The following is a 24,827-nucleotide window of genomic DNA, read 5'->3' as shown; positions in this document are numbered from 1 at the left end:
TAGTGCTCATGGTTTTGGACTGGGATGTCCAACCAGTTCATATAGGTGTGGTGCTCAGGTGTCCACAAACCTTTTGTTGTATGGTGTATTTTGAAGAAAAGTCTTTTATAAATTATATGAGTCTACTTTTGAAGGTCTGGAAATCCATCGTTTATATTTACTTTGTGTTCCAATGTGCTTTTAACGTTATTAAAAATTAAAATAATAGCTCTGATTTTGAGTGCCTCCATTTTGGGATAGGATTGTTGATGGTTGCTATGCTGTCGCTAGGCCAGTCAAACAGGAGTCGCCGCAGTGGTTGAAAGGTCCGCTTCAAACACTTCCTGGTCTTTGAAACTGGGGTACACAACCAAAAGAAAAAAAAACCTCAGGGTCTCTTATTATTATTAATTTTGAGTTTACGGTTACGACAACTTTCTATCCACTGACTACGAGTTACAGTATGGCTCACATTTTTTTGCTTCTGGTTATGTGTAGCCATTTTTCTTTTTTTTCATTTGATTATGACTTCTGCTCTGATTCCAGCTACATGTGCTGTGTGTTTATTTAGTCATTGTCTTCTCATTTGAGATCCCTGCTTAAATTCAGACCATTCCGTGCCATTTTCTGATTTTATTTTCTCTCTCAAAGCTGCTGTCGCCCTGCACCGTAGATACAGTTGTGGCCAAAATTATTAGGCCCCCTTATGAAATTAGGCAACACTCCTGATTCCAATATGAAAATGACCATTAACAACAACAGTTTGTTTTTTAAAGCGTATCTGTGTCCAAAATAACAAGGTCCACTAATTGTAGTTTGGATATTTTATTGACACACTGAGTGGAAACAAGAAAGGGCAAAAATGAGACATCCAAAATTATTAGCCCCATGCCCATTAATAGTCAATACTGTACCCTTCTTGAGCCACAACTGACAACAATCTATTAGAGTAGGTCTTTACTAGATTAGCACAGGTCTCCTAAGGGATTTTGGTCCATTCCTCCATTGTAAATTGTTCTAGCTGGTCCAAATTGCGTGGTTTCCGAGCATGGACATTCACTTTGAGCACTCGCCACCGATTCTCAGTGGGATTGAGGTCTGGGCTCTGTGCGGGCCACTCCAAGATCTTGGTTTTGGTATCCTTGAAAAACTGTTGAACTCATTTTGATGTATGCTTTGGGTCATTGTCTTGTTGGAAGACCCAGCGACGACCTAAGCCTAGACTACGAGCAGATTTCTGCATATTCTCCCTCAGAATGTCAACATCATTTTCTTTTTTCATGATGCCATGCACCCGAACAAGGCTCCCTGTGCCTGAGGCTGCAAAACAGCCCCACAGCATGATGCTCCCACCACCAACTGTGTTCCTAGGGTTGAAGGCCTGTCCCTTTCTTCGCCAAACATAAGCAACATCCATGTGCCCAAACAGTTCCAGTTTAGTCTCATCAGACCAAAGCGCAGACTTCCAAAAATCATCTTTACATTTCAAATGTTCACGGGCAAACCTCAGTCGGGCTGTGATGTGCCGCTCTTTGAGTAAAGGGGTTCTTCTGGGACGATGCCCGTGAAGCCCACCACTGTGAAGAGCCCTCACAACTGTGTTCCTTGAAACATCAACTCCAGAAGAGGCCAGGTCAGCAACAATCATCTTGGCAGATGTCCAGGGTTCCTTGCTGACATCTCTAACTATTTTTCTCTCCAGAGTTCTTGAAATCTTGCGCTTACAGCCACGGCCAGGTTTGTTTTTAACAGAATTTGTCTCCTTGTACTTGGCAATGATGCAACGTACAGCAGTTCTAGACACTGTGAATCGCTTGGAAATGGCAGGGTAGCATTGCCCCTTATCATGAGCCTCTTCTTTCTGAGCTCCAGACTGATTTCCTTTGTCTTTGGCATGGTCAGTAACAGAAGTCCCTCTCGTGTTCAAGAGCCCTGTTCTTTGGGAGTCTTTTTATGCTGATTGAGTGTTGTTAGGAAGCCAATTGACTGTACAGTTGTGGTTAGGAAGCTGATTGGTTAATTAGTGGGGCTAATATTTTTGACCACCCCATTTTTTTACTATATTTGATATAAAGCAAGACTAAAAATATATTTTATATTACAAAATGTATCAAAAGCTAGTAAATAGCACTGGTGGATGTTTGATTATATCAAGTTTCATCAATGTTGCAAACTTTGGGAAGAAGTTTAGGAAAATGTTCCATGATTCCAGGGGGGCTAATAATTTTGGCTTCAACTGTAGCAGCACACCGGTCCCTTTGTCTGAATTTGAGTCAGTGGAACCCGACCGGGCCTTCAGAACCTTCATCCTTTTGTGTACCTCTTTACTGAGATTTGACGCTCCCTGAGAGTTCTCTCCATGTCTTTGTAGTTAATCTGTGACCTGATTTATTCTGACTCTTGTATGTGTCTTCTAAAGGGCTTGGTTCATCTCCTGTGAGTGTGGTCGAGCGACTGATGACATCTGTGATGGGTTGCAATTTTTAAAAAAAGAAATAAAACGGGGCGCTCAAGCTATGGATGGGCGCCAATGCATGAGGAGCTCAGGGGTGTTGATGGGAAAGTGGCTGGCCATGCATTCCGTGATCACGGCATTGAATGGAGTTTAGAGAGGAGCCTGAGCAAGCAGCAGGGAGTCTGAATAAAAAGAGACAGGAGGTGAAGATGAAGTGAAGGAGAAGGATCTGCAGAGTCCTGGTAGAGTCAGTGCTACTGTAGAGAGAAGACAGGTGGTTGGGAATGCTCCCCTAGAGGACCACCCGGCTGGCACTTAAGAGGCAGAGATGGCTCTTGCTGTGCACACCTGGAGCTTTGGACATTTCCCAGCTGAAGGCCGAAGACCAGTTGTGGGAGACAGGAGCAGGGCTTAATACGGCGCCCCGCTGAGAGCCTGGGATGGCCGTGGCCGGTGGCCGTGGACCAGAGCCCATTAAAGGTTGACATTGTCTGTTGGCGGATATCTCCTCTGGCCACAGAGACCCCTAAGCAGAGGAGGTGTCGGTTTTTGAATGGAAGCGTCATGGATTGTTTTAAAGGACAGGATTCTGTCAGTGATTTTAACCCAATTTTTATAATTTGAATATTTATTTATTTATTGGACATTTTACCCTCCACCAGCATGTCTGTTATTATTATGGATTATTCATTTATAATGGAAGGAGCACTTGTACTGTTGGCAGCTTTGAGATTAATGGATTTGAAAATGAAAGCACTAAGCCTTACTTTGCACCATCTCTTGGTTGTCCTGTGTCCACGGTACCCGACTTGTGTCTGTTGATGGGCAGCTGATGCCAACCCGGACTGTCACTGTGTGTTATTCAGTTTCTCTCCGTGTCTCTCTTTTCAGGTGCTCTTCACTCACCTTGGGCCCCTGCTGTGACAGATTCAAGTTGCACATCCCCTACGCTGGAGAAATCCTAAAGTGTAAGTAAACATTTTTGAAAGCTGTCATTCTTTAAAGGAATACACTCTCTAACAGTTATATATTTTTAATATGTTACTTACCCCACGTACATGGAGATAACAAAGTTTATCATGGAATGGACATCTATGGAGACCAACACTGGGCCACAGCAAACAATATGAAAAACATCCTTGAGAATAAGCCAGAGTCTCATGTTGCTTGTGTTACATAATCCGCCTGTCAGTTCTCACAATGTGCAAAAGGCATGCGTTTTTTTGCTGCAAATCACATGGGGTAACTGACCTATAAAAAATACATATTTATATATATGTATAGTATTTTTGGACAGAGAATTCCTTTATTCTGTAAGGCCTGAGTATATTTTGCTTATTTGTGTAACTGATTGTTGTGATTCCGGGGTTCTGCAAGTCAGGAACTGATTTGTGGTCCGTTTTGTGTGTCATTTTGAAAGCCGATGCTGCATTTTGTGCGTATTTCATTGTAATGTGGATATTTTGGATTATGGCAGTGACACTATTGCCAGTCATGTGTTCCCCATCTCCATGATTTGAAACATTGTTCACCATTACCTATGTAAGATGGTGGCGCACTGCATTCTATATCCTAACTTTTGGACAAATCTAAAACGCCCATCAAATCTTTGTTGATTATAAATATACCTGTATTTAGGGAAAAGGTCTAGTGTGGGTTTTGAACTAAACTCTGGTATTTTAACTTACAATTCTTTTTTCTACACTTTTTGACCTTATCTTGTTTACTGACTACACTTTTTTTTTCCTTGATCCTATCCACTGTTTTTTCTCCTGATTGTTCCTGATTATTGTGAGCACACCCACACAAGAGGTCAAAAGGGGTCGAGATCTGAAAACAGGATCACAAGAACAATGGAACAAAAGCAATTTGACCATTCAGTCCATTTCTAGCTTGTTTGTTTAGCAAATAGCTAAGATGTCACAGCATCTCATTCAGATGCTTCTTGAAGGTTGTCAGGGTTAAATGCCTTGGTAGTTTGTTCTGAATTTCCACGTATCATAAACCAGACCAGTACTCACCTATTCCAGAACCCAGAAACACTAATCACCCCAGGCAGCCTGACCCCAAACTCAACAGGCAGGTATCAAAGCTAGCACAGGCCCAAATGGGCTTAGGTTTTTAAAGTTCAAACATATACTTTACAGGGATACTTTATTAAAAAAATATATGTTACTTAATCCATGTATTTTTTAGTGATGGACGAGAATAATTTTCATGGTCAATAAAGATAAAAAAAAGTTTATGATAGAACATTTATGGTGATGCATGCTGGACAACAGCAAATAATATTAAAAAATCCCTGAAAAAGTCTCACTTTGCTTTTGTTGCATAATCAATACTGTATGTCAATTATTTTGTTGTATGCTCACCACGTGAGATCTTAAACGAAGCCAAAAGACCTCATCGAAATGAATAACAAAGGGTCAAAACCAGGAAAACAATCAAGGCCGAGTCACCAATGCCAAGGGACAAGATGAAAGCAAAGGCCAGAAACGAGTAGTAAGCAAATCATGAGGTCCTATTATGTACTGCTAAAAGCGGTGTTGATGGAGTAGAATGACTGAAAAATGAATAACATTTAAAGAGAAAGAAAACGTCTGACTTGTCGGTCACAGTCCCAGTGAGGTGCTATACAGATGATTTGCTCTTGGCATAAAGTAGCTCCAGAAGTGTTTCTTGACATTGTTTATTTAAACAGCTTCTGTAAAAAGCCAAATCACCCCCTGGGGACAAATAAAGATCAATCTGAGCCTTAACCATAAGACATATTCAGAAGAGAAGAACGGAGCACTAAAGAAAAGATTAGCAGGATATGTTCAGGAAGGCTTCAAGAAAGGATTGGAAAAAGGAGATTTGTTTAATAAATATAATCAGCATGGGAATTGTCCTATTAACCCACAAAAAATACATTGGGGACACTATAATATAGTATCTATCTATCTATCTATCTATCTATCTATCTATCTATCTATCTATCTATTATATAGTGCCTTTCACATCTATCTATCTATCTATCTCTCTCTCTCTCTCTATTATATAGTGCCTTTCTTTCTTTATGTATCTATCTACCTTTTTCTTACCACCGCACTGCCCTCCTCCATTCGAGTGTTGCTCCATGTCCTCCCATCTCTGACTCGCCTGGGTAAGGGAGTGTGATCCCTTTTATTAAGGACCTGGGAGTACTTCTGGTGCCAGGGCCACTGCCCGATGGAAGCACTTCTGGGTCATGTGCCCTCTGCCAGACTTCATCTTCCAGCATGCCCTGCTGGCTTCCTACTGGGCACTGATATCCAGGGCTGCTGCCATCAATCATCTATCTAAAACCTACAAAGGAATGAAGTGCTGCATGATGATTGTCAATTTATAATTTAACATCTATTCAAGAAGGTGGTTATCGTGTAAATAAAATAACCCCTTAAAAAAGCTTTTAAATTATTAAACCAGTTGTGAAACTGACTTTAACAATAAAGTCCATGTATAAATACCCCAAAACAGCTAAAAATAACCGTATAACAAATGCAAATTGTACCATTTTTTTCCAAAGGAGGGCCAGTAGGCCTGGCTCTATTTCTGCCTGTAATCTCACTCTTCTAGTTCATTTAAGCTCTGATGCCCTCCTTTGCCCCAAACTGCGGCTCAAGTCACATGTGGCCTAATCCATCAAGGCTTTATTAACTGTCTGCTGTGGCCAAACTGGTCAGAGGTCAAAATTTGAAAGTCGTCTGCGGCAGAGCAGAGATCTTTTTTTGTGTGCAGAGAGATGAATTGACCACTTCAAGAGCTTTTTGAACTGAACATTAAAAGTGGGTCACTGATGTCAGACTTTAGGACTGAAGTAAACTCAGACTTTTGTTTTCCATGAGTTATCACAATGCTATAATTGGAGTTAGTGATAGCCTGAGGGCCCCTTCTTGTTGAAACTTGTCTTCTGTTCATAGCAATCGTATTTTGCAGCAGCCTTATGCTTGTAGGCTGTGACTGTTATCTCTGTGCAGAATTTAATAAAGTGAGGATGGCACCGTGGTGGTCTCATCACACTAGGACCTAATTAATTCCTGGCGGGAGTGCCTTTCATATGGGTTTCCTCCCACCGTCCAGAGACATGTTATGCGATTGATGAACAGACCTTTTGTCAATGAGAGGGTCCTGTGATGAGCTGCCATCCTTCTCAGGATTGGATCTCTTGGACAAGGGGAGGATGGCCTCTGCCTTCTTACTACTTTGTAACTGATAAAGCAGGCTTAGAAAATGAACAGGTAGACTAAATAAGGTAACACTTGCATTTTGGGTGGATAGAGCCTCAGATATTTAAACAAATGGTAAGGCGAAAAAGTACTTTATTATTAAGTACCAGGCTGTTAAATTGCTCACATCAAACCAATTATTAGGATTGTCCTCCTGCTGTCTTTGTGCAGTCGGTGAAAAGGTCACAGAACACGAGAGCTCTGTCTTTACACTGGCTGCAGGTCCATTTTAGGACAAGCTGATCAAGAGCATTAGTATTAAGCTGAATATTCTGCAAAAAGCTGTAATGAGCTTAACTTGTATGTGGGTCAGGCTATTTAAAACTGCAATACAACTAAAGTGGCTTAATTTGTACTGTATATAGTTAATATAATGATTTGCTAAAAGAGATCTCTGATATCAGTTACAGTGCACTAATTCACAGTTAGTGAGGAACTACCCATAATAATCTGTTATACCATGCTTGAGTATTTTTCAGTAAAAAATAAATTAACTAAACCCAAGAATCAACTTATTATACTTAAAGGCAAAAGAATCAGTCGTAAGACCATTAACATTTTTTTCAGTTTTCTCACGTGAGCTTCAGGATTATCGGAAATTCACCAGTCCGGCTCATCATTAGTTAATATTATAACAAACTGATTTTTTAAAAATGAGACAGAATACGTGTTTTGTCATGGTGGAGTCCTAAGGTGACCCTGTGTTCATATCTAAACTACGCTTTATTTCGTAGATCATAGCAGAATGCCTTGAATCCCATGCTCTTATACCACACTGTCGGGGTTGACTTCCATCGTAGTTCGATATGCCCACCTTTCCTTAAATCTGTATCTAGTGCACCACAACAGGCAGTTACACATTTATTCATGGACTAGCTATGGCACTTGTCGAAGATTGGTTATAGAGTCATTTAAAAATATTTGCTATCTCTTGCCCTACTTGTACTTTCAGCACCTTTCCTCTGTATTCACTTGTCCTTAAGTGTCTCCCATTCTCGAGCGCCTCTCAGAGTCTGTCATTATTTTCAAGGTGCCTCCTCTGTCTGGTTTTAATACTTTTCGTCTTTGAAGGCGACCCTTGTAGCGTGTGCCTTCACTCCTCCTCGTGCACGTCATACTTACACTTCCTCCTTCGTCACACTGCCAATCAGTTTGCTTTAAGGGACTGGACAAACAGACCTTAGAAGGAAGACAGACAGACAGACAGACAGATAAATAGATACTTCATTAATCCCCAAGGGGAAATTCCCATACTCCAGCAGCAGCATACTGATAAAAACAATATTAAATTAAAGAACAATCAAAAACCAGTGCAAGTTAAAAAATGCAAGGTGGAGAGTGCCAGGCAGGTATAACAGACAATAACTTTGTATAATGTTAACGTTTACCCCTCGGGTGGAATTGAAGAGTCTCATAGTGTGGGGTCTCCTCAGTCTGTCAGTGGAGCAGGACGGTGACAGTAGTCTGTCTCTGAAGCTGCTCCTCTGTCTGGAGATGATCCTGTTCAGTGGATGCAGTGGATTCTCCATGACTGGCAGGAGTCTGCTCAGCGCCCGTCACTCTGCCACGGATGTCAAACTGTCCAACTCCGTACCTACAATAGAGCCTGCCTTCCTCACCAGTTTGTCCAGGCGTGAGGCGTCCCTCTTCTTTATGCTGCCTACCCAGCACACCACCACGTAGGAGAAGGCGCTCACCACAACCGTCTGGTAGAATATCTGCAGCATCTTATTGCAGATGTTGAAGGACGCCAGCCTTCTAATGAAGTATAGTCGTCTCTGTCCTCTCTTGTACAGAGCATCAGTGTTGGCATAGTGTTTTATTATACAGTAATCCCTCCTCAATCGCGGGGGTTGTGTTCCAGAACCCCCTGCGATAGATGAAAATCCGCGAAGTACAAACCATATGTTTGTATGGTTATTTTTATATATTTTAAGCCCTTAGAAACTCTCCCACACAGTTTATAAATATTCTCAGCACAGTTATACAGTAATCCCTTGTTTATCGCGGTTCATCCGTTCCAGACTCTACTGCGATAAATGAATTTCCACGAAGTAGGATTCTTTATTTACAAATCTAATAGTTTTGGAGTTAGAGCATAGAAAACCTGTTTACCTTCTAAATACGTTTGTTAACATTATTAGAGCCCTCTAGACATGAAAGAACACCCTTTAGTCAAAAGTTTAAACTGTGCTCCATGACAAGACAGAGATGACAGTTCTTTCTCACAATTAAAAGAATGCAAACATATCTTCCTCTTCAAAGGAGTGCACGCGTCAGGAGCAGAGAGTTTCAGAGAGAGAGAAAAGCAAACAATCAAAAATCAATACGAGCTGTTGGGCTTTTAAATATGAAGCACCGCGATAAAGCGGCTGCAAGACAAAGGGAGCGATGTGAAGGTAGTCTTTCAGCATTTTTGAGAGGAGCGTCCGTATCCTCTGTGCAAACAGCCCCTCTGCTGACACCCCCTCCATCAGGAGCAGAGAATGTCAGAGAGAGTGAGAGAGACAGAGAAAAACAAACAATCAAAAATCAATACGGGCTGTTAGAGCTTTTAAGTGTGCAAAGCACCGCACAGGAAGCATATCGTATATCATTGAGGAGTTTTATTTAATACGTAATACGTGCTCTAATTGGGTAGCTTCTCAGCCATCCGCCAATAGCGTCCCTTGTATGAAATCAACTGGGCAAACAAACTGAGGAAGCATGTAACATAAATTAAAAGACCCATTGTCCGCAGAAATCCGTGATATATATTAAGATATGCTTACATTTAAAATCTGCGATGGAGTGAAGCCGCGAAAGTCGAAGCACGATATAGCGAGGGATCACTGTATAACATATTATAAGTAAAATGCACAAAATATAAGCAGAATAAAGCAAAGTAATAGTAAAACAGCCTTGATAATGGTCTAACAGGTGGCTCTCTGTCTTAGTATGTTCATTGGTCTCTGGTCTGAGGTGAACCGGCATGCCCCTTGGATGAAATGATAGAAACAGACAGCATCACCCTTGATATGATTGGAGCAGCTGGCAGACGTTTTGCCTCTACAGGCCTCAGTTTTACCCATTTTGAATGGTCCTTGATGCACCTCTTGTGCCAGTGGTTGTGTAGTTTCAAAAGACTCAGCTCATTCTAGTCCAGTTGCCAGCCTGTTCATATACTTAAATGTCCACCACCTGTATTCTCACAGGCCAGCTGTCCAGAACTTGCTTTTTTTAAGATATCATCTGTACTAGTTCTCACCTGTACTAAGTACAACAACTGGTTCCTAAAGTATTTTTCTTTTGTCTAAGTACATATTCGTATCATAATATTATTACGCTAACGTCTTTGAAAAAAAAGAAACGCCATTTTTGTAAACTCGACTCATACACAATAAATCAAAACTAAAGTTCTATATGGCAACTTGCTTGAAAATTCATTTTTTCAATTGCTTATTTGCCTCCTGGCACTCTGTGCTTCTACCGGATGTGCAGTGTGCACTTTAATTCTGACGGTGTGTGTGTGTTGTCTGTGTGCTCTGCCCGTCCTGTTTCACGTCAAACCCACTCTGTTCTATTATTTCAACTTACGCAGTTCATAGCCAGTCGGTGGTTGAGAGTCACTCGCTTTATTTAGCATTTAAAACTGTTTGATGGGATTTTGTGCGATGATGACTATGTCAGAAGGTATCATAGTGATGTAATGCCAGTCGAGTAGACCTGGCATCAACATCCCATTGTTTGATTCATTTTTGTGACTTGAGAGGTGTGTGAACTGTCACATTTTGCTAGTCATGATGAGTTAAGTAAGTTCATGTTTACATTACGGAAAATTCTCGGGTGGCCCCCACTGCAATTATCCACTGGTGAGACACTGGGATCTACTGAAGGTGACATCTCCAACGACTGAGGCGTGGTGACATTTTAGCAACCGCAGTCCTAAAATGGGACGTGCCTTCTATTTTAAAAATTTGTAGAAAGTCCCATTTGTGGACATACCTTTACGATTATAACTCAAAGAGAAGTTAGTTATGTACACCTTTTGGGATTGTGATTGAAATAAAGTTTTGTGTGCGTTTTGTGAATGTGATTCTATTGAAAATCTGTATGCACGTCTTTTTTATGGGTATGTTTCTATGGTAATTCAGTAAATAATTTGTATTTATTCCTCTTTATGTTGTGAAAATACATTCTTTATATTATATCATTGTTTATCAGTACTGTAAATTACAGGTAAAATTCAGTTACAGCGAACTCCCAGGGACCTAAAAAAAATGTAGTTGTAATGAGATTCTGCATTTGTTACTATTGTGCTTTCGTTAACTTGCATCCAGGCGTTTGCAATCATTTCAGTAGCTTCGTTCGTGTTAATTTTAATCTCCTCCTGCCTACAAGTTATGCTGATGAGAATTTTTCTCAGCATTTTCTTGCGATAATACACTTTCAGGGTACGAGTGATGCCCAAACCCAATGGCCGAAGCACTGCTGTGCAATTGGGTGGGAGAAATTCAACGCAAACATTATCTAAATGTGGAAGCATGTTGTGTGCAGCACAGTTATCAATCAGGACCCGAATCGTCCTTTTCTTCTTCTTCATTTTGTGAGGTTTCTGAACTCTTTTGAGACCACCCTCCCCTCCCCACCCAACGGGAACGACACGCTGAAGTGCATCACGAAGCGCGATTGCAGCGTCTATGGAAGATTGTTTGTCCGTTGCTGCGGCAGGGCAATAGCAGACACACAGCAGTCCTGTGAAGCGCCACAGAAGCGAATCATAAAAGATCAGGGTTAAGCTATAAGTCCCTGTCTTGCACCCCAAAACACAAGGCTTAGTCTCAGTACTTTAGCAAAACCAGCTTTATTCATCTTGAAACAGGAATGGCACACTTATTTATTGTTGCAGGATCTGCCACTCTGCTATACACAGACACAGCAGTCAGGCAGGATTGTGGCCACGTCAGTGACCAAGTAATCCTGTTACCTGCATTTACAATTTACATGCTCCTAACTTTCCATCACCCATGGAGATCTTTTCTGTTTACTTTGGCGGAGAGACGCAGCATAGCTGTGAGCCTGCTATTGCCCCATAGAGACGCGGAGATCGCACTTCGGGACGCTCTTCGGCATGCTGTCTAGTTGGGGAGGTCCCAAGAGAGTTTACAAACCTCACTTTTTCTTGAATGAGTGCCGCATTAATAGGAATGTTTCTTGAACGAGCGTCACTGAACCACATAAAAACGGCTTTTTCGACATCTTCACACGGAGCAGTTCACATACGTTTACAACCTGAATTCACTAGCAACGTTTTTTTTTCTTTTTACCGGAATCGAGAGCTGCAAAAAATTAGTTTTTTTTCTTCTAATATGAACTGTTATCGTTTTTTTCGTGTCTGCCGTTTCTATAGGACGGTGACAATGAGTTAAATTCCAATGAATGTTTTCCAAATGTTGACAAGCAATAAACAAAAGGTATCACTGAAAACCGCAGGAAACAAACACAGCAAAAAAATTCGAAGAAAGAAAAGAAAATTCCAGTGTTTCTGTTTGGGGATCTTTGTGCACAACTGAGCTGCGGCCACAGAACTAACTGCTCTCGGGATGATTCATTCAGGCATTTCAAGGTGTTTTCGGCACTTCGTTGTAATGAAAGTATCTGCTGAATGGACTTCATAGTAACAAGGATTCTGTAGACTCGTGTCATGTGGGGAAACTGTCAGGACCATGAAAATACTTCGTTGTAATGAAAATTTTGTTGTAAAGCTATTCATTATAATGGAATTTTACCTGTAATTATTTAGGTTTGCTACTTCACTATGTAGGGTCCCTTCCCATTCCCACTATGGGTCAACAACCAGTACCATCCATCCATCCATTATCCAACCCGCTATATCCTAACTACAGGGTCATGGTGGTTTTGCTGCAGCCATTCACAGCCAGCATAGGGTGCAAGGCAGAAAACAAGCCCCGGGCAGAGCACCAGCCCACCACAGGGCACACACACATACACACCAAGCACGCACACAAGACAATTTAGGATGGCCAATGCACCTAACCGACATGTCTTTGGACTGTGGGAGGAAACCCACGCAGACACGGGGAGAACATGCAAACTCCACACAGGCAGGGAGGACCCAGGAAGTGAACCCAGACGGGTCTCCTAACTGCGAGGCAGCAGTGCCACCCACCAGTACCACCTATTAAACAAAATCTTCTAAGGTGGAAACATTGAGTATTTCTAACACACTTTTCTAAGCTGTCGATCCTTTTCAGATTATTTTATAGTAATGAAGCACACAAGAACACTCCACATGTCAGAGTGATGGTGGGGTGCCAATGTGCATCAGCTCGACTGTTTAGACAGAGACCCGTTTGTCCACACTGTGGCTTCATTGCTAACAAAAGAGTGAGATCATCACCGCAAGAACAGCCGGGGTCATTTCAGAAGGCCTCACACTGACTGCTCTCTTATCTTTAGCCAAGTCCAAAGTTGTTCCTTCTTTACTGTAATTCTTGTGTGTTTGAGGGTTGCTTTTGCTGTTTATTATATTTCTATATTTCTTGCACTTCCGTAAAGGCTAAATTCCCCCCTTGAGATAAAGTTCTGTCTGTCCATCCAACCAACCAACCCGCCATCCAGAGCAGATGGGTCGGTCATGTGTTGCTGCAGTTGCTTCGATTAGGGTCACGATTTGCCATTGTATTGTATTTGAAGAGTGTCATGGTGGGCCCCCACAGGTTGATTAAGAAATTGACATTGCACCTCTGTGACGATCAGTGGTGATTCTCCAAGGGGGACACAGACCCCCACTCTGATAATCGGGTGACAGATCTTCAAGGGTTAAAAGTCATAATGACTGTCCTTGAATTTCAAACAGGGGAACCATTCACCCCCGGCTCTGTTCTGACAGACCTCAAGGAATGGGCCAAAGGGCAAGAAAAAAATGTTCAAGAAACCCTAAACTAGAGTCATGTGAATATTCTCTTCTCTTTTAACATATGAAAAATTATATCAAAGTTTGATCTTCATTTAAACAGTATCTTGGGTCAGTACGGTGGTAGCGCTGCTGCCTCGCAGTTAGGAGACCTGTCTGGGTTTCCTTCCCGGGTCCTCCCTGCGTGGAGTCTGCATGTTCTCCCCGTGTCTGCGTGGGTTTCCTCCCACAGTCCAAAGACATGCAGGTTAGGTGCATTGGCCATCCTAAATTGTCCCAAGTGTGTGTGCTTGGGTGTGTGTGTGTGTGTGTGTGTCTGCGCCCTGTGGTGGGCTGGCGCCCTGCCCGGGGTTTGTTTCCTGCCTTGTGCCCTGTGTTGGCTGGGATTTGCTCCAGCAGACCCCCGTGACCCTGTAGTTCATATACAGCGGGTTGGATAATGGATGGATGGATAAACAGTTTCTTTTAGAAAACGAGGATAACATATAACTCATGGACATCATGCCACTTTTATACTGTGTATTACAGAGCCTTCTTCAGAATTGTTGGGGCCACACGCTCTGTGAGCACAAGAACAAGGAGTCCAGTGTTTCCCAAACTCGGTCCTGGTGAACCCCTCGGGCTGCAGGGTTTTGTTCCAACCAGATTCTGTTTTTAATTGGACTCCTGGGCTAATTAAGTGAACTGATATTTCCCAACTCCTGTGTTTAGGGAACAACATAGAAATTAGAAAACTAAGTTTGCTAAAAAAAAAAATATATATATTAAAATGTACCGAGCAGTTATATAGGAATAATGTATTTTTTTTCTTTTTAACAGTATTTTCATCTTGATTTTCATTGTACTTTTCTAGGTCTAGGTCCAATTTTTACTAATTAGTGGGTCTGACTCTAAAGTAGTTGCAGCCTTTGATTATTCAGTGTTGTTTGCCTGGGTGTCTGATCTGCTCGTTTTAAATTGTCATTGATAAGATACAACGAAGGGGGAAAAACTGCACAGAGAAAGGGCAAAGTATAATGAAATCAACAAAAGAGAGTTAAGCATTATAGCAAAAGCAGAAATATTTCTTAATATCTTATAAATGTAAAAATCATGCTGCTAAGCTTTTCTGAATGTCGAATAAAAGAAAAAAAAAAACAGTTAATTAAATGAGATCAATGCTATCAAGTGTTGTCACTGATTAGGAATCTGGTTGGAACAAAAACCTGCAGCCACAGGGGTCCACCATGACCGAGTTTGGGAAACACTGTGTTAGACAATCTATGACATACCATGAGATCTGAGGCTTGTGTGCAACCACAGCTGATCCTGCATTTCTCTGACTCTCTCTCTCTCTCTCTCTATATATATATATATATATATATATATATATATATATATATATATATATATATATATATATATATATATATATATAGTGGACAATAGGTGGCACTGTTGCCCCTTAAATCCAACAGACAGACACACAGGACACAGGATAAAAGCACTGAGAAGCATTTTAATTCTTTTTCTTCTCCATAACAGTTTCCTAAGCACCACATTATTATTATTATTATTATTATTATCTGTATCAGCATCAAGTTAACAATTAGACACTTGCGCTCATCCTTTTAAAATTAAACCTAAAACAGAATAAAGTGTGCAGAAAGCGAAGGGGTCTTAATACTTTCTGAACCCACTGTAAACAAAAAGTTTCATCTTCCGTTAAAAATGTTTCTGCCTTTACTACTGATGGTGACACAGGGTGAGCCGATGTTAGTCCTGCTGCATAAAAAGAGTGCCATCTGAGTCTCTTAAAATTGTGGACTATTAGTCTGGAGCAGGCGTTCTTAACCATGGGAGTCCATGGATGGGTTTCAGGGGGTCAGATATAAATGTACTTTTATATTCACTATACAGACGGTACTGTTGATTTAGAGTAGATGTTGTTGTGGTAATGGTAGTAGAAAACCTAGTAGTGGTAGATCTGTTTTAATCTGCACTAGTATTTCATAATTAGAATAAGTGGCCTTTACTTTTTGCATAACAAAAGGAGGTTTTTTTTTTTTGATTGTTTACTTTAAAGTGTAATAATACGTGATGTATGTCATATATATATGAGACAATCAAATCTTGATAAATAAAGTACATTACGTTCATGTGAATATTTCTGGGGAAGGGGGTCCACAGCTTTCATCAGATTCTTAAAGGGGTCTGTGACTCAAAAAAGGTTAAGAATGTCTGGTCTAAAGCTTAAAGCTAATTGCAGGAAGTACCATGTGATTGGAATGTATGCAAATATATATATATTTTTTTTTACAAAACTAGGGGGCTTTGCCCCCTGCTCACTTCATTCGCCAACCCCATGGCCTGCGCTATGCTCCAGCCACTTTCCGTTTCACTTTCACCACACGACAGATCTTTTAATTCTCCTGGATACGCCTCTTTATTGGGAAGAAACACTACTTTTACGTGATGGCAACGCAAATTAGACAATCTACAAGTGTCCGACTTAATGTTTAAATCTGAACAATATATTCTATCACTTTTTGCTATTACATTATTTCATCGAGTAATAATTTCTGTTTGTTTGCGCTAAGCGATCTTTACGATCGTTTTTTGAGACTTTCAAATTTTAGTCCTTCCGTTATCTCTAACCTGCTCTGCTTGTGTATGGTGCCAACGTTTTTGAATTCTTTGCGACGTTAGTTCTACTTTGTCATCTGCTCTTTGTCTTTTAGTTCCAGCCCAGGCCTGGTTAAATCTCTTGGCACAAAGTCTTGTCTTGCGGGATGTGAAATTATCTGTCTGAGAAAGTCACATCTCGTTTCAGGATAAAAAGTCTCATCTCGTCCCAGGATTTTTTTTATATAATAGAGAGACATAAATAAGATGAAGAAAGATACAGAAACTTATAGTCAGACATCCTAACCTCTATGCTGAGTTGCAAACCTCAATAGACGGCCACTTCTGACTATTAAAGGTGAAACAGCATCGTGTTTTCATTTGTTTTTTTTTTTTCTTATTACCTCAGGTTGTCTGCCAATGGCCAAGAAAGTTTTGTCATGTAGTCTGTAAGTCTATCAGACAGATGAAGCTTTGTATTTATTATCTTTCTGTGCATGTGATAGATACAGTGCCCTCCATAATGTTTGGCACAAAGACCCATTCTTCCTTGATTTCCCCCTCTGCTCCATACTGGGAGAGGCAGTTTCTGCAAAAATAAAATTTAAAATTATAAAATGAAAATGCAATCTCTCTTTTGCAGTTTGCAGTCTGCATGCAAGAATCCTGCAAAAATTAAAACGAAACAACCCCATTTGCAATTTCGTTTTCAGCCTGAACCACAATGAAGCCACAAAAGTGAAAAGGAAAACGCAAATAAGCACTGGCGCCACCTGCTGCTCATTGAATTGCGAGGGTAGGTAGGTGGGGCTTGGCGATTTTCCTAAATTTTTTTGTCCTTTGATTGACAGACTACTCCTCACTTTCACTGTGTTTAATTCACATGATTTTCATCTTTTCACCCCTGTAATGAGAGCTTCACAGCACGCGTAATTGAAGAAATTAATGAGCAATGTGATTACAATATTTAACATGACAGAAATGAGCCATTATTACATCATAGTTTACATTTATTTGCACTGAAGTGGAAATGGGACGCTTTGTATTTTTATAGTATTATATTGTACCGTTGGTGCCGAACACCGTAAAGGCTCTTCGGCGGAGGTGCTTGAGAGCCTTGAGGCTCAGATCTGTAACCTGGATTGCCATTTGCAGCAGCAGTACAAGGGTGGTGACAGCAGGGAGACTAAGGCCGGGTTTATACTTCACACGACGCGACACATGCTGCAGCGGACGCTCTTGCTACGCAAGCGTTGTACTGTTTATACTCGTGCGTGGACTTTGCGTTAATCTGGAGGAATCCACCAGGTGGCAGTACGAGACATCGTCATGGTGAGAACAGGTTCGGCTTCGCTGTGTTGTGAATTGCCTGGAACAGCCATTAAATTCCGATGACACCTTACCGCAATATCTCTTGAAAGAATGTTTAATGATTAAATCCGTCAGTCGAGGGACTTATCCATTTTGGCTAGCATTGGGCACGAGGCTGAAACAATCCCCGGATGAGGCATCAGCTCATCGCAAGGTGAATACAAGCGCTCACATACACAAATTGGCGTCATTTTAGTGTCACCAAATCTGCACATCTTTGGAAGGAAACCGGAGCACACTGAGGAAACCCAGCAGGAAAACAGGAAACTCCAGGCAGGGAATTCCAGCGATGTGACTCCATGCGAGACAGCAGTGCTAACGCTCTGCCACCGTGTCACCCCAATGTGTGATTATTAACAGTATTCATTATTTCAATGAAATTAACGATTTATCTGTAAAATGTAACATACATACTTTAATGAATTTCATCATGAATGTGATATCAAGTATAAATCTAAGGATTCTAAATGTGCAGAGAGTTGGAATATCAGACATTTAATGTGTTCTGTGTGGTGATCTATTGCTGTTTGCCGCTTCTGTCAGGACCAGAGGAAGCCCTAGAAAAAAAGACGGCACAGAAGACGGTATGTGTGCCTTTTAAAATGTGTCGTGTCATTACGATCGGGAATATGCAACTCTTGAATATAAAAACACCACGAATGTATCTGTATGTCAGCATTTTGCTTCACCACATCGAACCATTTATCAAACATTGAAGCAGGCACACCGATCTTGTAGGACCTGCAAAGTGGCCTTCTGTCACATATAGATAGTAAACGTTCTGACTTTTATCATACTGCGCGCACACCCCACACACACTTTTTGCTGGGACTGCAACTCAAGCACTCGCCGCGTTAATTTCTGAGGACCTGCTCAGAGGATGCATCATATGAACGCTGGGAATGCGTGGCAGCCATGACGCGTTCTGAGCGTGAAGTGTAAACGAGCCCTAACACCTGGGCAGCTCCACCACTTCTCCATCTGATGAAGTCTGTTTCTCCTGGTGTGCTGATACCAGCGGAGCTTCAGGCTCATGCAACTGGAGAAAAGTGTGGCAACTTGAGTTGCCACTGACCCCAAGTGAACCATGAGAAGCGGAGCTGGTGGCAAAAATGAACAAGGAACGAACAAGGCAGATCATAGAGGCGTTGTGAAGCAGCAGTGAAGGGAGAGCCTCAAAGCTGAGATCCAGACCTGGATCAGTAAACGAAAACCGCAAAGAAACTTGAACATCTGCATCTCCACACCAGCTGGTTCACCTGCCTGCCTACAGCTGGTAGTGCCACCTGCCAGTGCAGCACGCAACTTCCCTGCTGCGCCATCTGACAACACAGCCCTGCCAAACCCTGCTAATGTGCCCTCAACACCGGCTGCATTACCGAAGTACGAGGGAAGAACACCCAGCCATTTTGTTGGAATTGGCTGCTGGGGACAGTGAATTTGAAGCGAGGGTTGTGTATCGGCACATGAGAAGTTCCATCAACTAGGGATGTGTCACCAAAAGACTGAGCAGGCATTGTGTCATCAACAGCAAAAGCGCCAATAAAAACGGCAACTGTGCACCGTCACATGGGTTTTTCCAGCTAGTGTAGCAAATGGCCAGCAGTCCTTGTACAGATGTCAAGCCCCCTCAAAGAGCCATGTAATGAGCAAGGAATCCAGCCATTGCTGTACTCTATGTTGACACTACACTATAATACACAAAAATACAAAGCATCCCATTTCAACTTCATTGTAAATCAGGGGTTCTTAACCTGAGGTCCGTGGACCCCTGTGAGGGTCAGATAAAAATGAACTTTTATATTCACTATACAGCCCAGTACTGGTAATTTCGAGTAGTAGTATTAATGGTAGTAGAAAACGTAGCAGTAGATCTGTTTTCATCTGCACAAGAGGATTGTATTTCAGAATTATAATGAGTGGCCTTCATTTTTTGCATAAAAAAGGAGTTTTTACTTTAAAGCTTGATCATACTTTGTGTATGTCATTTAAGTAGGAGACAATCAAATCTCGATAAATAAAATACATTATATTCATTGCATGTTTATGTGAATATTTCTGGGAAGGGGGTCCACAGCTTTCATGAGATTCTCAAAGGGGTCCGTGACTCAAAAAAGGTTAAGAATCACTGATGTAAATAAATGTAAATTATGACAGAATAAGGGTAATATGTGTCATATTAAATATTGTAATTACATTGCACATTAGTTTCTTCAGAACTACAATTATAGTCATATAAAAAAGTTTGCGAACCCCTCTCAGCCTGCATCATAACTGACTCTCCTTTCAACGATAAAGATAACTGTGGTATGACTTCCATTTCCTAGGAACATCTGAGTACTGCGGTGTTTACTGAACAAAGATTTTTAGTGACGCAGCGTTTAGTCGTATGAAATTAAATCAAATGTGAAAAACTGGCTGTGCACAAATGTGGGTCCCCTTGTCATTGTGCTGATTTGAATGGCTGTCACTGCTCAGTGCTGATTACTTGGAATGATGAACGCGTTAAGACTTGAACTTCATAGACAGGAGTGTCCAATCATGAGTGGTCAAAGGTATTTATGGTGGTCAATTGCAAGTTGTGCTTCCTTCCCTTTGACTCTCCTCTGAAGAGTGACAGACAGCATGGGATCCTCAAAGAAACTCTCCAAAGATCTGAAAACAAAGATTGTTGAGTCTCCTGGTTTAGGGGAAGGCTAAAAAGCCATCTCAGAGGTTTAAACTGTCAGCTTCAACTGTCAGGAATGGCATCAGGAAATGGAAGGCCACAGGCACAGTTGATGATAAACCAACCCAGCAGGTCTGGCAGGCCAAGAAAAGTACAGGAGTGGCATATGAGCAGGATTGTGAGAATGGAGACAGACAACCACAGATCACCTCCAAAGACCTCAAGAACATCTCGCTGCAGATGGTGTATCTGGACATCGTTCTACAAGTCAGCACATCTGTATGGCAGGCAGGGTGATGAGAAAGAAGCCCTTTCTGCACTCACAGCACAAACAGAGTCGCTTGTTGGATCAAATGTTCATGTAGACAAGACAGATTAATTTTGGAACAAAATGCTTTGGACTGATGAGACACAAATGGAGTTATTTGGTCAGAACAAAAAGTGCTTTGCATGGCGGAAGAAGAACACCGCATTCCAAGAAAAACACCTGCTACCTCCTGTCAGATTTGGTGGAGGTCCCATCATGCTGTGGGGCTGTGTGGCTAGTTCAGGGACTGGGGCCCTTGTTAAAGTTGAGGGTCGGATGAATTCAACCCAATATCAACAAATTCTTCAGGATAATGTTCAAGCATCAGTCACAAAGTTGAAGTTACTTAAGCAGGGGTTGGATATTCCAACAAGACAATGACCCAAAACACAGTTGGAAATCTACAAAGGCATTCATGCAGAGGGAGAAGTACAATGTTCTGGAATGGCCGTCACAGTCCCCTGACTTGAATATCATTGAAAATCTATGGGATGATTTGAAGCAGGCTGTCCATCAAATTGAACTGAACTGGAGAGATTTTGTATGAAGAATGGGCAGAAATACCTCCATCCAGAATCCAGACGCTCATCACAGGCTACAGGAGGACAGCGTCGAGAGGCTCAAAGGAGCAAAAGGAGGCTCAGCTAAGTATTGATGTCGTATCTCTGTTGGGTTGCACCTGTCTAATTTTGTTATGATGCATATTGCATATTTTCTGTTAATCCAATAAACTTAATGTCACTGCTGAAATCCTTCTGTGTCCATAAGGCATGTCGTATATTAAAAGGAAGTTGCTACTATGAAAGCTCAGCCAATGAGAAACAAAAATCCAAAGAATTAAGAGGGGTTGACAAACTTTTTAATATGACTGTATGAGTGGTCTTGTTGGTTGGATGGTTTCGCTGTGAAGCCCGCAGTATGGGGGTGAGAAGATCAAAAACCACGTGAATTAAGCCCAGTCGAATTGAGGAGTATCCTGTTGATCAAAGTGATTCTACAGCTGCGGAGGACAAACAATTGTGAGTTGTCGAGGTACAAAGCCCCACCTATTGACCCCATATTTGCATGTTGAGAACTAGAAAATGAGAAGGCATTTCAGGCTGAAATTGCAAATGGGGTATTTGCAGCATTCTTTCATGCAGTCTTTGAAAATGAAATCACAAATGGAATTATTTCATTTTATTTTTTGCAGAATTTTTGCTTGCAGACTGAAAATTCAATTGCAATAGAGAAATTGCATTTTCATTTCAATTTTTGCAGAAAATATCTCCCATATGCTCCAGAGCTTACACTACAAGTCAAACAATTCAGACCTGATTAATGTGCACATTGTGGACATTCATTTAAGAGGATTTGCTTACATTTTGGTCACACCGTGTAGAAAAGACTTTATCTACAAGGGATTCTGGGTAAAAGTCTTGTGGACAGACGAAACAAAGATGAACCTGCATCAGAGAGATGGTGAGAGCAAAGTGTGGAGACAAGAAGGAACTGCCCGAGATCCAAAGCAGACCACCTCATCTGTTGGTGTTCATGGTGCTAGGGGTGTTATGGCTTGGGCATGTATGGCTGCCACAGGTCCTGGCACACTTCTCTTCACTGATGGTGGAACTGCTGACAGCAGTGGCTCAATGAATATTGAGGTGTGTAGAGAAACATCTGATCTGCTCAAGTTCCAGTAAAGGCCTCCAAACTCACTGGACAACATTTCATTCTACCACAAGATAATGATCTAAACATATCGCTGAGGCCACACAGGAGTTTATCAAAGCTATAAATGGAAAATTCTGGAATGGCCAAGTCAGTCACCCAGTTTAAATCCAATGGAACAGGCCTTTCGTATGCTGAAGAGAAAACTTAAGGGGACAAGCAGGAGCCAAAGATGGCTGCATTCGAGGCTTGGCAGAGCATCACTAGAGAAGACCATTGGCAGCTGCTCAAATCTGTGAATGGCAGACTTTAAACAGTCATTACATGTGAGGGACATGTGACAAAGTGCTAAATATAAGAAAGCGCTATAGAAATGTAAAGAATTCATTATTATTATTATTATTATTATAATATGACAGTGGCTTTCATAGATCGGCCATTTCACATAGATAGATAGATAGATAGATGGATACTTTATAAATTCCCATACTCCAGCAGCAGCATACTGATAAAGAACAATATTAAATTAAAGAGTGATAACAATGCAGGTATAACAGACAATAACTTTAATGTATAATGTTAACGTTTAGTAAACCCCCCCCGGGTGGAATTGAAGAGCACACCACCGTGTAGAAGATGGCGCTCACCACAACCGTCTGGTAGAACATCTGCAGGATCTTATTGCAGATGTTGTAGGACCCCAACCTTCTAATGAAGTATAGTCGGCTCTGTCCTCTCTTGTACAGAGCATCAGTGTTGGCAGTCCAGTCCAATTTATCATCCAGCTGCACTCCCAGGTATTTATAGGTCTGTACCCTCTGCACAGTCACCTCTGATGATCACGAGGTCCGTGAGGGTCCTGGGCCTCCTAAAATCCACCACCAGCTCCTTGGCTTTGCTGGTCTTTCTGTGTCCCAAACATTATGGTGCCCTGAAATTTGCCGGGGGGGGGGCTACATGTAGAAGTAGTTTCCGCCATGTGCAGTTTAATCAGAATGTCTGAATTGTTTGATCTGTAATTTAAAACTGTGGAGCAGAGGGGGAAATCAAGAACAAATGCATCTTTTTCCGAAACATTATGGAGGGCACTGTAAGCAGGGTGGTTAAAAAAATATAAAACAGTCTTTTCTTTGGTCAATTCCCAAATTTCCTACTTTTGCTGAACAGTTTGTAAAGTAACATGCAACAAGTATCAAAGTGCTAGCGTATGATTTGTGTGACATGTCCTCCATCGGCTCTTCAGTCTGCTGAAGTCATCGTGGCAGCGGATTTATGTAAAGCGAACCTCGCACTGTGGCACTGGCAGCGATCTCATCTGCTTGGCAGATGGCGTGTCTTTGTTTAAAAGTCTGGCTTGTTTCTCTAATGAATTTGCTTTGATCCTTTGTTGTGATGAGCAAATGTGCATTTTATTGCATGTTTGGGGGGTTGGAGGAGGGGGGGCGTCGGTGACAGGAAAACATAATGAATTACAATAAAAAGCCTCAGCAGCACAGTCGCTGTTTAGTTACACCATCACGGCAGCTAGAGCAGTGTTTGTCTTGGCAGAACCTCACTGTTTACATCTGCTTTGCTACGCTCAATAAATAACGGCAGAAACAATAGTCGGCTTTACAAACCTTCGTCTTTGTTGGATCTTTTGAAGGCAAGTAATTAGTGTCAGAGACTTGTGTCTGCTTGACTTTCACTGCATGATTGCTTCTCATAACCCTCGAGAGGCGCATACATGTGACAATATGACTGCGACTGCAGGACGTAGCGGGCACCTGATCCTTCACCATATGTACAATTACAAGACACCGTGTTTGTTTAATGTGCAGTCTGAAGTGGTGGAGAGACTGCTTTCAGGTAAATCATTGTCATAGGCCGCCATGTTTTATATGATCGCCGTCTTCTATTAAGAGCCATTGGGTACAACCCCACCTGATGTCATGCAAAAAAAGCAAGACATTTCCCTCAGACACTTAACTTATCATTATGGCCAGCATTAACGGAATACTCCACACACAAATGTTGTTGTTTTACTTACTCCATATAATTTATACTGATGGCCAAGAAAAAAATGTAATGGCATGTTTTCATGCAGAACACAGATGGCAAAGCTTAGATAGAATGGAAGTCTATGGTGACCAACACTGGACAACAGCAAATAGTATCAAAAACAGCCATGGAAAATCTCACGTTACCCGTGTCTGGGGTTGTGCGGTATACCAATACTGAAAAAGTACCACAAAAAAAAAACAAATTTTAAACTGTATGGTACCAGCATTTCGGGATTTTTGGTCCTCGAATTAAATGTCAGCTGTCTTCTCAATCCACCTCACCGACCCCACAGTGCACACTATTGCATTCGTAGAAAAATGTTCATTTTGTAGAATTGATGAACTAAAACTACACACTTCTATGTGGTGAGAACTTCATGGGGGAAACCAGAGCCCCCATTGCTTCGACGCACTCTGGATTACACGTCACATATCCCGTGTTCGCTCCTTCCTTTCTTTTTCACTTGCCCCTGCTGTTATCACATCCCGCATTGATTACTGTAATTCCCTGCTGGCAGGTGCCCCTTCTAATCTTATATCACAGCTCCAGCTTATTCAAAACTCGGCTGTAAGAGTCCTTAACTCGAA

The 24,827-nt window shown here is 41.6% G+C and overlaps 1 protein-coding gene across 1 annotated transcript in view; it reads left to right on the top strand.

Annotated features, from left to right (window-relative positions):
- The window catches only part of babam2 (BRISC and BRCA1 A complex member 2), a 306,288-nt gene that overhangs the window by 54,990 nt on the left and 226,471 nt on the right, over positions 1-24,827 (top strand). Inside the window, exon 3 of the mRNA XM_039749544.1 lies at positions 3,326-3,402. Within this exon, the coding sequence (XP_039605478.1) occupies positions 3,326-3,402 (77 nt within the window). The remainder of the gene's footprint in view (positions 1-3,325; positions 3,403-24,827) is intronic.

Source organism: Polypterus senegalus, chromosome 3 (genome assembly GCF_016835505.1).
Source record: "Polypterus senegalus isolate Bchr_013 chromosome 3, ASM1683550v1, whole genome shotgun sequence".
Taxonomy (NCBI): Eukaryota; Metazoa; Chordata; class Cladistia; order Polypteriformes; family Polypteridae; genus Polypterus; species Polypterus senegalus.
Note: the sequence above shows the minus strand (reverse complement) of the source record. Positions and strands in the feature narration are given on the sequence as shown.